The sequence below is a fragment of the Elephas maximus genome, chromosome 19 (genome assembly GCF_024166365.1).
Source record: "Elephas maximus indicus isolate mEleMax1 chromosome 19, mEleMax1 primary haplotype, whole genome shotgun sequence".
In the NCBI taxonomy this organism is placed as follows: Eukaryota; Metazoa; Chordata; class Mammalia; order Proboscidea; family Elephantidae; genus Elephas; species Elephas maximus.
This window is the reverse complement of record NC_064837.1, coordinates 69,670,660-69,685,151: the sequence shown is the minus strand read 5'-3', so window position 1 is coordinate 69,685,151 and position 14,492 is coordinate 69,670,660. Positions and strand designations below refer to the sequence as shown.

Below are 14,492 nucleotides of genomic sequence, written 5' to 3'. Positions count from 1 at the left end.
ACTCTCATCCCTGCAACCCCACTAGCTTCTGCCTCTGCTGCCACAGGCCAGAGCCCCATCTCTTCCCAAGAATGGGCACTTTTAAGCCCAGCTAGATCCCCACCGTCCCCACAGCCACCCTCTCCATCTCAGCTCCACACCAAGGCATACCGTGGAGTGCAAAGGGGAAGGTGAACTTGTCACCTGACTGGACTTCAGGTTTTGCTCTTTGAAGTTGCTGCTGCTCAGAGGGAAGTGCATGCTACCCCGCTGTCCTGTGCGGTGGAGGGGGGGAGCTGCGGTGACCCCCAAGGCCAAGGCCAAAGCCTAAGCCCTGCGGCTGTGATACCCGCCCTTGCCCTCAGCAGAGCCTTTTTCTGCATGGGTTTCTCTGTGTTCTCCTTCAGCTGGGCCCCACTTGGCTCAGACTCTAGGCAAACAAGGTCCTTCCAGGTGGGATGGCACCCCCTTGGGAGGAGAGACTGCCTGAGGGCTGCAGAGGTCCGGGCACCGGGAACAGTTTAGATCAGGATGGACAGCCCAGGGGCTCCTAGAACATCCCAAAGGGACTGAAGACTGAGGTGTGCTGGAGACCCTCTCCTTGGATTGGAGAAGGGGGTTGGGGAGCAGGGGAAGGAGCCACGTGCTGCAGGGCTCTCAGCTGCGCCCTTTCTCTTCATTCCAGTCCTCCCTACCCTCCAGAGGGAGAAACTGAGGCTGAAACCTGTGACTGCCACTGGGAGACGGGGAATCCCAACTCTCTCTACAAATTCTGTTGGGGAAAAGGCACGGAGTGGCTAGATTTATTTGCTCAGGTATTCCAGGAGCATCCTTCCCCAAAGGGCACGCTCCAGGGAAGCTGGGGTGAAGGGTGGAAGAGACAACAATTAAAAGAAGATAAACCTCTAGAGTTGGGCTGCCCCACTGGAGAGGTGTAAAAAAGTCACAGATGGAGAATTCTTCATCCAAAAGGTGGCACAAATGAATGCAGAGGAAGAGGAGGGGAACAGGCAGGACCTCCTTGCCCCACCCAGCAGCCAACTCTCCTGAGACCCTCCTGCTGCCCGCTCAGTATCTCAGCACCTCCCTCTTCCCATGGGAACAGCCTGTCCTCCCATTTCCCCTCCACTTCCCCAGCTCACTCTGCAGGTCGCTCCACCAAGCAGCAACCCCTTCCTGGCTTCCTCCTGCAACCTGGATTTTAAACAGAGCTTAAGAATTAGTTACTAAAAAGAAGTGATCATGAAGGCAGCTTCTTGGTTGCAAGCCTGAGCCAGCACCTCCTTCAATAAATGTAAAACTTGCATCCTTTCAGAAAGGATAGGGAGTCCTGTCCGCAGAGGGCTGCAGGGAGGCACTGGTGGTCTCCAGCCTGGGGCGCCCAGTTGCTTTCTGTGCCATTTATTGGGAGAGGGCAAACGGCACCCCCAGGGAAGAGGAGTGCTGCTGCAAAAGCTCTCTGGAGCCCAGAGTCGCCCTACAAGTGGCCCCGATTACACTTCTGGCCCGAATTCATTTACTATGTTTATTTGTGGATTTCTCCTTCCCACATATCTTCATATTAAAAAAGATCAAGAAGATTTTTTAATGTATAAAAGATGTTTCCTTGTATAATGCCCCCACCACCGCCCACACACCACTTTTTTTCTGCTTTGAATCCAACGACTTCTGCTGGCCGGTCGGGGAACCCAGCATCCCAGAGCAAGGAAGTGCTCGGTCTAGATCTGGCCGAAGATGGAGGCAGGGAGCTGCGCCCCTGGAGGGTCCAGACCGCAGACCAAGGGTGCTGATTGGCCTTGGGGACTCCTCCTTGATCCGCATCCAGCCCCCCTCTCTTCTTTCCCCACCCCATCACTTTCAACGACGGCCTCCGATACCCCCAGGGCAGTCCAGTCGCCCCTGCCTCCAAGCCCATCCAACCTCCCACCATGTGTGCAGCAGTGATGGGGTGCTTGCCGTCGCTCCCGTGGAGGCTTAACCCTTCTCCCGTTTGGCCAAAAGTAGCTAAGCTCCAAGATTGAAATAGAAAAATACTGAAACTCAAAGAACACATCCCATTTCTACTACTTTAAACTTCATCTCTCCCTCGTTCAGGACCAGGATCCCACACTCCCTACTAAATCAGGTTTTCTTGCCCTGAGCGTCCGTTTTCAGGGTCTCAAGGACTGGACAAAGGTAAAACAATAATTTTGCCACTGCTTGCTGTGGTATTCTAGATAAGCCATTATTATGCAAATGAGGAGTGCGCCTCTCGTGCAGAATCCGACTAGTTCTGGGTAGTGGCGCGGGACAGCCCCAGATGTTTGCATAATGGCTTCTGCCCCAACTTCGGGCAGCCGAATGTCAGGAAAGGAAGTTGTGCGGGTAAATACGGTACCACGTTCCCTAATCTGATTTCCTAGAGAAGGGCGGGGAAACCGATAGGCGGCTTCCTCGGCAGAGAGAAACGGCGTCCCGGCTCCCTGGAAAGGCTGTCCCGGCCGGAGTGGCCATCCGAGCCCTCCCCGGCGGGGCTGAGCCACCCCGAGGCCGACGGCGGCCGCACAGACCGGGGTCTCGCCCGCACTGTCAGGCGCTTGCGCGGGGACGGAGCCGCCGCTGGCCACGCGCTTTCCGGCAGCCCCGGAACCGGCACCGCCGCTTCTGGGCGTGCGCGGAGCCGAGCGCTCCGGCTGTGCCGCCTCGACGCCCGGCAGGTCCAGGCGGGCCCAGAGAGCGCCCCCTCCCGGGGTAACAGCAGAGGGCGCGCCGGGGAAACCCTGTTTCGAGGGTGCAAAGCCAGGCGCCGAGCAGAGCAAGGGCGTCCAGGCGTCGCCAAGGCGATCGGAGGCAGAGCCTGCACCTCGCCCACCCCAGAGCGTCTTCTCCGCGGGCTACTCCCTGCTGGTCGCACCCCCCGGGTGCCCCCGTTCTGTCGGCTCTCGCAGAGGGTGGGAGGGCGGGCTGGCGGCTGCCTCTGCGCGCGGAGGTTCTGTGAGAGGTCCCCGCTTCGCCTACCCCCACTAGTGCCTCCTGCCGGGACCTGGCAGTCTCCTGCCCCTCGGGTTTTTGACCTCTAACGGAAGAGACTGAGTTTTGGCTCTTCTTCAACTTCAGGAGGGTATGTCAGTGCCCGAGGAAACTCCAGTTTGGAGCTAACTTGAGGTCCCTGTAGTCCAGCAAAACGCCACTTCCATTCCTTCCGCTTGGCGGCGGGGTAGGAAGTGGGAAAGAACCTCAGGCGCCCGGCGGAGCCCGAGGCGTCCCTGTGGACCCACAGGGACAACCTGTGGGTGGTGTTTGGGCGGAGGGGTGAAGCCGGGTGCAGGACCGGCAGAGCAGGCGGCAGAAGGGCCAACCTCGGCGGAGCTCGTGCTGGAGGGGACCAGGAGCAGGGGGAGCCCTCTGCGCGCATGCTGGGTGCCAGCGTCCCTCGCCCCACCCCACCTGCCTCGCCCGTGGGCCTGCCCGTGGGAAAGTGTGCTTGCCACCTGCCTCCCAATGGGCAGGGTCCTGGGGGTTGGGGCTCACATGGCCAAGCCTCTTTCCCTGCAGACAGAGCTGGGGTCACCCTTTCCACCTGAAGCACTTGAATCCCAGGCTCCCGCCAACCGGACTGAGCCGTTGCGGCCAGGGTCCACGCCGCGAGCACCCCCAGTACAGTGCCTTCTGATAACGCCATCTTCTAAGATGGGGCTCCAAGGCCCTGACCCCTGGTTCGCGCTCTTGTCGCACCACGCCTCCCGGTCCCCTCCCGCAGTCCGGCGCAGGCTGTCCTGGGTGGTCCGGCCTGAGCTCTCCAAGCCTCTGGCTTCAGGACTCCCTGACCATCCATCCCTCGGGCCGGGGCACAGCTCCGCCTGGGCTCCCCCGCAGAGGCTGCCCGGCTCTCTCGCCCACCTCGGGGCCTCCTCCCCGCCCTGGAGCCGGCTTTCCCCAGCCACACCAGCGGCCTTCCCGGGAGGTCGCGGGGCCTGCCGCGGCGTGTGCGCGCATGCGTGCCGCCCGAGCTCTGTGCGCGTGCTCCCGCCCCTCGGCCCCGCAGATCACCGCCTCAGTTCTCAGGGCCAGGCCTGCGGATTGGGGCTGGGCAGGTGGACGGGATCCGTTCCGGCAGATGCCCAGAGAGGCAAGGCTAGATGCGTCGATGCGTCTGAGCAGCACTCAGTCGGTTTTCCGGGAAGGGTCGGTGGGCTCTGGCCCCTTGCCCCTGGTGTCCCTCACTGGGAAGTAGGGACAGCCCGGCTGCTGTTGAGTTTCTCAGAAAAAGAAAGTCACTCAGACCATACCGACTGGGTCCCATTAGCCCCTCCTGGTCCCTGGACGCCAATAACAGCCACAGGGTAGCAGCAACAATGAACACTGATGGAACATGGCCTGGTGAGGGAAGGGGTCCCCAGTGCTGTCGGGACACCTCACTTAACCCTCCCGCTGGACCCGAGGGTGAACATGCCAATAGACCCTCTTTCTAGGTATGAAAGCTGAGGCACAGAGAGGATTAAGTGACTTGTCCAAGGGCACACAGCTAGTGAGTGGATTTGAACCAGGCAGGCAGGCTGGCCCCAGGGCCCATGTTTTTAGCCACTACGCTTTAGGATAGAGCAAAGACCCCACCATTACCCAGACTCCAGCTAGGTTGACACGGCCCATCTCTGTTGCTCCAGCCCTGTTTTGCTGCTGAGGGTCCTGGTAAGTTCTCCAGCTCTGGCAATGCTTAGCAGAACCAGCCGTCGATCTGTCGCTGGAGGCCCCTTGCCCTACTCTGTTCTGGGAGGCTCCACCAGCCCTTTCTTACCTTGAATTCTTTTCCTCAAGCCTTGGAGAAACTGAAATGTCAACAGGACCCAAAGCTCCTCTGCAGATTATCAGAGAAATCTGGCTAAGGATGTCTCAGGCAGAACCCCAGCCATGTTTCACTGGACAAGTTACTTAGTCCCAGTGTGCCTGTGTCCTTATCTGTAAAACGGGGATAATGAAACTGGCTGTTGTGGTTCTCAGGTGGATAATGTACACACAGAGACCACAGGTCCACTCCTCACTGGACCTTATTATCCCTCCCACTCACCCCCTCCCGTGAAGGGGAAGAGAGGGGGCTTGATTTCGGTTCCTGTAGTCTAAAGGGGCAGAAGTCAGAGCTCGAGTGGTTTGCAGGTTGTGTGCAGGTTTGTGGGAATGGTCGTCAAATGGGTGCCCCTTCTCCTTTACAGCGGATGCTAGTATTCCTCTAACGGAGGGGGGGCGGGGTCTGAACGTCTATGGGAAGGGGAGGGTGATGGCCGGCACTCCGGAGGAGAGGCAGAACTTCTGGCTTCAGGGACAGCTAGAGCCTGGAGCAAAGACCAGAAATCTTGCAGCCTCACGTTCAGTCAACTGAGCAGCTTGCGGTCCAGCCCTCGGGTCTCTTTCCCGGGTGTCAGCCCAGGCCTACCGCGAGCCCGCAGCAACAAGCCAGCAGCGCCCCGCATACACCTGGCAGGGGCTAGGGCGTAGGGGCCGCCCACCCGGATCCGGAGCTGCCACACCTGCGCCACGGCGCACACGGCCACACCTCGGAGCCGCATGCCTCACCTCGCAGCCAGCCCCGGCCCCGAGCCCGCTGGGCTGCGGTGCGCCCCAGGCAAACGGTCGGACTCCCAGTCCGCCCGCGTCGCGGCCAAGACCGGGCAGGTCCGACGCCCGCCATGCGGCGGGGTTGAAACGCTCCCACTGAACCAACTAAGGTGCGGCCTCTCCCTGGAGCAAGAGGACGCGCCGAGGCTTGCTGGTTGGCCGGCGACCCGGAGCCTGAGCATCCCGCCAGCCCTCGGCCCTCCGTGCCCCTCCCCTCGGACTGCGCTGGCCTCTGGCACAGGGAGGCCCCCGACCTCGGGTGAGGCTGGGGCATGGAGAGCTGCCTTCTGGGCCCTCGGCACGGTCAGGCTCCGGTACCCTCCATAGGCTGGGGAAAAAGTTCAGTCGGCTCCAAGACATCCCGAGCCGCTGGAGGGCCATTTGTCGGGAAGCTCAGTCGTATATCCAGCGCCCCACACCAGAACTAGCCCAGGATCAGGAGCAGGAGCCCCAGAGGTGCAGGAAGCAGGTGTCCCCAAGAGGGCTAGCGCTGCATTTCCATAAACAAAGAAACCCGGGCAGCTCCTCTTGGGAGCCGGCTGCCTGGAGGCTGCTAAGAGAATCGCCGACAATTTACTTCATAAAAATGCGATCTGAGAGCATTTGATTTCCACTTTCACTCCCCCCGCCCCAGCCCCGACACACGCACTGTCTCCAAAGACACTCAAATTGCAGCCATATGGGACTAAAGTAATAGGAAGCAGTTACCTTATTTACTGCAGAGGCGGCGCACGTGAACCTGACAGCCACCGCAGCTGCGGACCGCCGAGCGGTGGACTGGTGAGCCTGTGGGTGCTTTGAAACTTTTTGTTTACGCCCCGAAGGTGCACGTGGGAAAAGCAATAATCAAACTTTGAACGGAGGAAAGCGATTCTGCGGAGGCTAGAGGGAGGCAGCGAGAACTGAGCTGGACAGAGGAAAGTGGACCTATAAGACCAGGAGCAGCGGATCCTCGGTTCTCTTCTTCCTAAGATGGAGCCACCCGCTGACAGGTCAGAAAGAACTCATCGCGACTCTGCCGGAATGATGCCACCACCCTGGTGCTAGCAGCCTCTCCCGGCACTCACAGGCACTCTCAGCTGCCCACCAAGAAGACCCCAGCTCCCAGTTGTGTGGGACTACAGATTCGTTTCTCAATCGGCCACCTCTCGCTAAGTCTCCAAACTGTCGGGGAACAGAGGTCACCCGGCGGCCGTTTCACACCCTCTGTAGCCCTTCTTTCTCACAGAGAGCTGCTGAGAGGGACACCAGGCAGGGGTGAGCCCCTTTCCCCAGAGAGCGACTCCTTCCTTTTCCCAGCAGGACTGAGCGGTCCCTGCCACCGCCGAGAGGAACGTCACTGAGTTGGATTGTTCTCAGATTATTTAAACCTCCATTTTCCTTCCAGGTTGAGTTCCACCTTTGCCATCAACGCTGCAGGGATCCCTCGACATCTGCAAACTCAGACACCTGGCAAGCGATTATTTTGTTCAGAGCAAGCGTTTCCGAATAGCCACCAGATATAAAGACAGGCGGGGAGTCGGGGGAAGGGGCAAAAAACTTACTACACACCCCTCCAGAAGAGGGGGCGGGTGGGCAGCGTCTGGACTTTTCATTTCTGCCACTTCAAGCTTCCCTGGCATTTAGGTAAAGAAGGAAAAAGAGAAAGGAGACGAAAAGAAAGGAAAAAAAGAAGGAAGGAAGGGAGGGAGGGAGAGCGGGAGGAAGCAAGGGTGAGAGGAAAGAAAGAAAAGAAGGAAGGGGAGAAAGAGAAAGAAAAAGAACGAGAAAGACACAGGGAGGGAGAACGAGGTCTAACTTTTTCAGTACGAAACTGAAACCATCAAGCTTTGCAGCCTGGTGGAAACCCCGGGGCTGTGACTGCACCCAGCGCAAAGACAAGTCCCAGAACAGGCTGAGAAACCCTGTCCGAAGGGAAAACAGCAGCTCTTTGCGGGCCGAAGGCGAGCTTGCAGAGGTGGGGGGAGCCGAGGCAAGCGGGTCTGGTTCCCCGCACCTCTCCCCCCGCCGCCCGCTCTGGGTAGATCCCTCCTTCTGCCTCCAAGGTGGCCCCTGAGAGCCAGAGCCCGCCGAGGAGGAGCTGGGGCGCGGGAGCGGGAGGCGGGCGGCCGGGCAGCCCTGGCAGCAGCGGGCTGCAGATTCCAGGAGGGGGCGGGCAGGCGTGCAGAGCGACCCCAGCCCAGAGCCGAGGGTGGGCTTTCTCTGGGCGGGGAAACCAGACACTTACAGGCGGCTGAGGCCGACTTTATTTTTACTGCCCAAACTGTTGGAAAGTATTTAAGCTTAAACAGAAACAGCTGTATCCCTGGCACAGGCCGGCGAAACTATTTGTTACCGGGAATGACTTTTTATGATTAAGGACGCGACCGTCGGCGGCCTCTCGCGGGCGGCCTGCGTGGGTCGCTGGGGAGATTTAAGTGTCGCCGGCGTGCTGTCCGTTAAGACGGAAAGGCCGGGGAGAGCAGACTGGTCACCCAGGGCCCACCTGGCAAAGTTTGGGAGCAAGGCCAAAGTCTCTGCCCCGCGTTTCCAGGGGCGGGGAAGGAAGGTGGCCCACGCCCTGCCCGCCTGCCGCGCTCCGGACTTAGGAGAGCCGGCCGGGAGGCAAGCTCTCCGCTCCGGGCTTCCTGCCCCTCGACCCAGACGCCTTAGGTCGCTCTTTCTCTCTTTCTCTGTCTCCTTTCTTTCTCCCTCTCCATCCTTCACCAGAGAAACTGCTTCCAGACAAGTTGGTCATCAAAGTTTTAACTAAGCCGTGCCTTCCGAAGAGCGGGGGCTGTGACCTGCAGCTTCAGTGACAAGGGAAAGGGGTGGGGAAGCGCCGGCCCAGACTGCTGCCCGCACGCGCCCGCAGCCTAGGACGTGGAACAGCGGGGTTGTGTGCCCTGTGCGCACGCCAAGGCCACAGTGCCGGGCCCTTGCCCTCCTGGACCCGCCAGCCTCCCGCGGAGCCCCTATCCCGCCGCCCGCGCTGCCCCCGCCACTTCCCGCGTCGCTCGGCTGTCTGCGGGGCACGTCGAGAGCCGGGGACAGGAAGTGGCGGCGCAGGCCCAGACGGCGCCGGGCTCCGGGGAGCCCGAGGCGCCCCAGCTGAGCGCCAAGCCCTGCCCCGGGGGCGTCCACACCCTGCCCCCAGCACCCACAGGCCCCGGGCGGGCGTGCGGGCTGGGGCAGGGGACAAGGAACAGGGGCAGGTGGCTGCGCTGGGGACCCGGGGGCTCCGGGATCAGGGAGGCTGGGGCCGGAGCAGCCGGGCCTCCGCTGGTCTGCACTCGGCTCCGGAGCTGGGGGGGCGCCCGCGCCGGCTCGGTGTGGCGAGGGCAGGGCTGCGCGACACGACCCGGAGACAGGCACATTGATTTGTTAGCGGGATGGGGCTGGCGACCGTGGGGGCGGCCGTTGCCATGGAGACCAAGGGTCTGCGCGCGGCTCCGGAGGGGCCTGGGGGCAGCGGGGCCGGGCCTTGTCGCCGGCTCCGGGGGTTCGGGGCGCGCCCGGGCGCCCCGCACCTGTGCATTGTGCATCGTGCGGCGGGGGAGGGGAGGGCCGAGCGCGTGGGAGTGGCGCGGGCCGGGGTCTGCCGAGGGGGCGGTGCCTGGATGACCCCGCCGCGGGGGTCCCAGCGAGAGCGGTGGGGACGCCGCGCCCCGGAGGGAGCACAGGGCGGCGGGGGAGGGGGCAGCGGCGAAGACCGAGGGCCGCGGGCCCCCCCGGCCAGCCCCCAGACTGACAGAAGCTGAGCCCGCCCTCCCGTGGCGTCACTTCCGGCGGCGGCCCCCACCCCCTTGCGCTCTGTCTCTGGAGCCGCCCTGACTCCGCCCCCTGGCGATTGGAACGCGAGTCACGTAGCAACGCGGGGGAGAAAGGGAGAGGGGCGTGGCCCGGGGGGCGCCAGGCGCTCGCCCAATCAGCGCACTGAGGGCCGCCGCCGGCCGCTCGGCTTTAGCAACGTCGTTAGCAACACGTGGGGCGGGAGGAAGCGGCGGGCGGAGGGAGGCGGGCGCAGGAGTGGGGGCGAGGGGCGGGCGGTGAAGGGGGGGAGGAGAACTGACGTCAGCGCGAGAGTATTATGGTCTGTCCTGCGCTGGCTGCTGTTTTCTGCTCCTGGAAGCGGCCTAGGGGGGAAACGGCGAGTCAACATGGAGCTTTCGGCGGTGGGGGAGCGGGTGTTCGCGGCCGAGGCCCTCCTGAAGCGGCGCATACGGAAAGTAGGTGCTCCGGGCCGAGCCCGGCCGGGCCCTCCCCTCCCGGCCCGGGTTCCCTCCCCCTGCTGCAGCCTAGCTTCCCTTCCCCCAGGTCCCAGCAGCGGCCGCGGCCGTGGCGGCGGAGGAGGCGGCGGCGGCGGCCCTGAGCCCAAGCGCTTTCCTTAGACTTGCAACGATGCAGAGATTGCATGGGTGGGGGGCGGGGTGGGGGGTGAGTGCCGGTGCACGCACTTTGTGCAGCGTTCGGTGCACGGGTGGTGCAGTGGGTGCGTGCCTTTTGCGAGGGGATATCGCGCATTCATTTGGTGCATGCATTTTCTGCATGGATTTCTTTTGGTCTCGTCATGCATTTCTCCCCGTGCACACACACATCTTTCTCTTTGCATTCGCAGGGACGCATGGAATACCTCGTGAAATGGAAGGGCTGGTCGCAGAAGTAAGTAGGTTATGTGCAATCCTCTGCCCCAGACGGTTATTCGAGAGGCTCCTTTCTTCCTCTTTTCCTCTCTACATTGAGACACAATGCAAATACGGCGAGGAAAGTTTCTCACACCCTGCTCTCCCCCTGCTCCCGGGACTGATACCCCTTCTTCCTGATTCCCTGCAGGTACAGCACGTGGGAGCCCGAGGAGAACATCCTGGATGCCCGCCTGCTGGCAGCCTTTGAGGAAAGGTACGGGCCTTCCCAGCCCACTGCTCACTTAGGAGCAGTCTCCCTGTCCTCGAGCCAGCCTGGACTGCTGAAGCTCCTCTGGGTTTCTTTATTCACACACACCTTCCTCCCTTCTCGGCAGGGAACGAGAGATGGAGCTCTATGGCCCCAAAAAGCGAGGACCCAAGCCCAAGACTTTCCTCCTCAAGGTGGGATGGCCGCGTCTAATGGTGGACACAGATGTTGCAGAGTCATCTGTGTAAAGGGGCCCTGAGGGCTGCTAACCTGTGGAGTGTCCACAGGCACTGCCTGTTTAATCCAGGAGGAAGTCCCCTGACAGGATGTCACCAAATCAGTGGCAGCCACAAGAGGTGTCTTGGGGGAGAGCTTTAGCCACACTAGCATTCCTTACCCTCCCAGACACCCCCAAGTTGACATAGAATCCTATACAAGAAGTGAGCTCCCTGCAAAGAGCTACTTCCGGGCAAAATGCTCTACCCTTCCCTCGAGACTGCCACCCCGAAGGAGCAGCCCCCCCACCCCCATATAGATACTCCTAGGCATGGAGGGTGAGGGCGGGAGGCCAGAGCCGGAGAAGGGGTCCTGGGGGGCAGGGCTCTGCTCCACTCTTGACACCGCCCCCTCTCCTGCAGGCCCAGGCCAAGGCTAAGGCCAAAACTTACGAGTTCCGAAGTGACTCGGCCCGGGGCATCCGGATCCCCTACCCTGGCCGCTCACCCCAGGACCTGGCATCCACCTCCCGGGCCCGTGAGGGCCTTCGGAACATGGGTCTGTCGCCTCCCGGGAGCAGCAGCAGCACCAGCAGCACCTGCCGAGCGGAGCCACCCCGGGACAGGGAGCGGGAGCGAGAGCGTGAGAGGGAGCGGGAGCGTGAACGTGAGCGGGAGCGGGGTGCTGGCCGCGCAGAGGACAAGCCCAGCTCGCCTGGCGACAGCTCCAAGAAGCGAGGTCCCAAGCCCAGGAAGGAGCTCCTGGACCCTTCGCAAAGGCCGCTGGGAGAACCTAGTGATGGCCTTGGAGAGTACCTCAAGAGCAGGAAGCTGGACGAAGCCCCTTCCGGGGCAGGAAAGTTCCCAGCGGGCCACAGTGTGATCCAGTTGGCCCGAAGGCAGGACTCCGACCTGACACAGTGCGGAGTGGCCAGCCCTAGCGCCACAGAGGCCACAGGCAAGCTGGCCGTGGACACCTTCCCAGCCAGGGTCATAAAGCACAGGGCTGCCTTCCTGGAGACCAAAGGCCAGGGCGCCCTGGATCCTGGTGGCCCCCGAGTCCGGCATGGCTCAGGCGCCCCTGGCTCCATGGGGAGCCTGTACCGAGACATGGGGGCTCAAGGGGGAAGGCCCTCCCTCATCGCCAGGATCCCAGTGGCTAGAATCCTGGGGGACCCAGAGGAAGAGTCCTGGAGCCCCTCTCTGACCAACCTGGAGAAGGTGGTGGTCACTGATGTGACCTCAAACTTTTTGACCGTCACCATTAAGGAAAGTAACACGGACCAAGGCTTTTTTAAAGAGAAAAGATGAAATGCGGGGTGGGTGAGCCCAGGAGCAGCCAGGAGGAGGGCGAGGCAGCGCCGAAACTGGCATAGTGCGTTTTATTTCTGGGTGGGATGCGGCCTCTTGGCTGGTCCTGCCCCTAATATCACACACCTAACCCCTTCCATCTCTCCCTCCCTCCTCCCCCAGTTTCGTTGGAAAGATTATCTCTAGAGTTATATTTTCTATTAGATGTAAATATGTTATTTAAGAAAAAATATCTAAATATATATATTTCAACTATTGAAGTTGTTTTATTTAAACAAGGAGAGAGAGTCCATGTGGTTTAGCTGGGGACAGACAGGCTGAGCTGGGGCAGCAGGGCTCCTCAGCACCCAGGGTACTAGGAAGGTTAGGGAGCTGGGCCTACCAGTCCTGGGCACTGGGTCTCTGAGGGTGTCTACAGGGACTCAGCTGCCCAACCTCCCCTCCCCCCTCCCCATGCCAGACCGCTGGAAGCAAGGCAGGGCCGGATTTCTTCTCTCCTCCCCATTGGCCAGGCAGGCCAACAAAAGGTTGGCTCCCCAATCAGAAAAAAGGGGGTGGGGTCAGCTCTGTTTTTCTGTACTTTCCTTTTTGGGATTAAGTCTATTAGGGGAAAAAGTTTTAACTTGAACTTTTTTTTGTGTGTGTGATGTTGAAGGTCAGAAGTTGCAGGTGGGTGGGAGCAGGCGGCTTTCCCCCAGGACCACCCGCCAGAAAAGCACTTTATAGGACAGGGGCGTGAGTGGTACACGCAGAATGTGTGGACGTCGTGTGGATAAAGCTTCCCGTGCCCTCGATGTCTTTCCGTCCTCCGCAGAGAGAAAAGAAACCCAGCGAATCTGTTTACATTCCCGAAATGCCAGGAGAAATGAGGATTGCTTATCTGTGCCGGAGTTCCGGACAGTTGTTTTACAAGAAAAGTGTTTGGGGTAGACTTTCGCTTGTCTCCTCATCTAGCTTCTCCAGGAGAAGGGACAGTGGCCACCACCTCCCAGGAGGAGTTGGACCAGGCTCTCTCCCTCCGGGGAGGGCGGCTTGCCAGCTCTCGGATGGACCGACACACGGCCAGACAGGCCCACCCGGCGGGACCTGCGAGGGCGGCGCGGCGGCGGGCCGACTGGGAGGCCGGGGAGGATCCGGGGCTCTGCGAGCCGCCGGGACGGAGGGGCGGGCAGTGTGTTCCTCCAAGAATGCGCATCCGAACTTTTGCGTTTTCCTTTTTTTCTCCTTCTTAAAAGCAAAAGCTATAATTTATAGGCCTTTTCGGCTGGCGCAGTGTTCTCTACTTGAACTCTGCAGACTCGGCCAAGGGGAGGGAGCCGCGGGAGTGGGGAGAGGGGGCGGCCGGGCGGGGCCGGCGCGGCGGGGCCGAGACGCTGCGCTCCGAGGGCGCAGCTCTGCGCCGCTCTTCTGACTCAAAAGCACAAATCGGCCCCTGTCCCGGGGAGGGCTGATCCCGGGCCTCCCCGCCCTTAAAGGGCCAGCGAGGAGCTCGAGAGGAGACGAGCCCTGAGCGCCAGACCAAGCACAGACTGGGCGAGGGAGGTGGGGAGCCAGGCTAGGGGCTGGCGCGGGCAGGGCGGGGAGCCCCGGCCTCGACCTCCCCGGCTGCCCCCCTCCCGCTTCTTGCCTCTCTCTCTTCTCCAGACTTTCTTACCTTTAAAGAGAGAAAGAGAGAGGAAAAAATGAGGAAAACGGTGTAATAAATGATTTTGTTTTTGAATATCAAATTGCACCTATAAGGAGAAGCCCCAGAATGGGGATTTTTACCTGCTCACATTTGTAAAACCGATATTTTAGACTTTGTATAAAGCAGCGCCGTTGACCGAGTGTATCTACTTACATGTCGACGCTATTTTCAGATGAAACTTAATTCCACGGACATGTCTGTCGCTGAGTGGACGGTAACTCGGGGACACGTGTCTTTACCTGGCTGCCGCCTTCTCCTCCCTGTCTTCCTTGCTCACTCCCACCTCCCCCCTTCCTCGCGCCGACTTCTTACCTTCCCTCCAACCTTGCTCTTGCTCGCCCGGCTCTACCCCTCCAACCCTGCATCCTGCCGTCTGTCCTTGGCGGTACGTGTGTCTCCCTTGCTAGCTCTGCAACGCACACCTGGGGGGGTGGGTAGGCAGGGGCCAGGGCTACCTGGCCATGAGTCTGCAGCCGCGCGGGGTGTGCGCGTGTAGGGTTTATTAAATTCTAAGATTTGTACAAACCTCTGCTTGGTCTCCCCCTGGGCTCAAGAGTGAAGCTTCGGTACCTGTCTTCTGCGGTTGTGAATGTCTGTATCCAATACCTGCTTTTTACGTGTTTAAATATATACTTTGTAAATACAGACGCGTCTGGATTTCATTCTTTTATTCTTTTTTTGTGATCTGAGGGAAGAGAAGCCCCGGCAGGAGAGGCCCGTTGGCGCCTCTCTCATTACCTACCCTTGTCCCCTTCGCCCTGGGATGGTTCCTCCGCAGACCCTTCCCAACGGAGGGAGCCCCACTTAGGAGAGAGAGAGAGAGGTGGAATTGGGAGGGA

The 14,492-nt window shown here is 60.7% G+C and overlaps 1 protein-coding gene across 1 annotated transcript; it reads left to right on the top strand.

Annotated features, from left to right (window-relative positions):
- Positions 1-9,621: 9,621 nt before the first annotated feature.
- Positions 9,622-13,289, top strand: CBX8 (chromobox 8). The gene is made up of 5 exons (XM_049860556.1): positions 9,622-9,776; positions 10,166-10,209; positions 10,381-10,446; positions 10,568-10,634; positions 11,079-13,289. The coding sequence occupies exons 1-5, from the start codon at positions 9,708-9,710 to the stop codon at positions 11,964-11,966; spliced, it is 1,134 nt and encodes a 377-aa protein (XP_049716513.1). The 5' UTR covers positions 9,622-9,707; the 3' UTR covers positions 11,967-13,289.
- The last annotated feature ends 1,203 nt before the right edge of the window (positions 13,290-14,492 follow it).

Coding starts and splice junctions, on each gene's coding strand:
- CBX8 (XM_049860556.1), top strand. CDS start 9,708: ATGGAGCTTTCGGCGGTGGGGGAGCGGGTGTTCGCGGCCGAGGCCCTC. Junction 10,210..10,380: donor TGGAAGGGCTGGTCGCAGAA/GTAAGTAGGTTA, acceptor GATTCCCTGCAG/GTACAGCACGTGGGAGCCCG. Junction 10,635..11,078: donor CCAAGACTTTCCTCCTCAAG/GTGGGATGGCCG, acceptor CCTCTCCTGCAG/GCCCAGGCCAAGGCTAAGGC.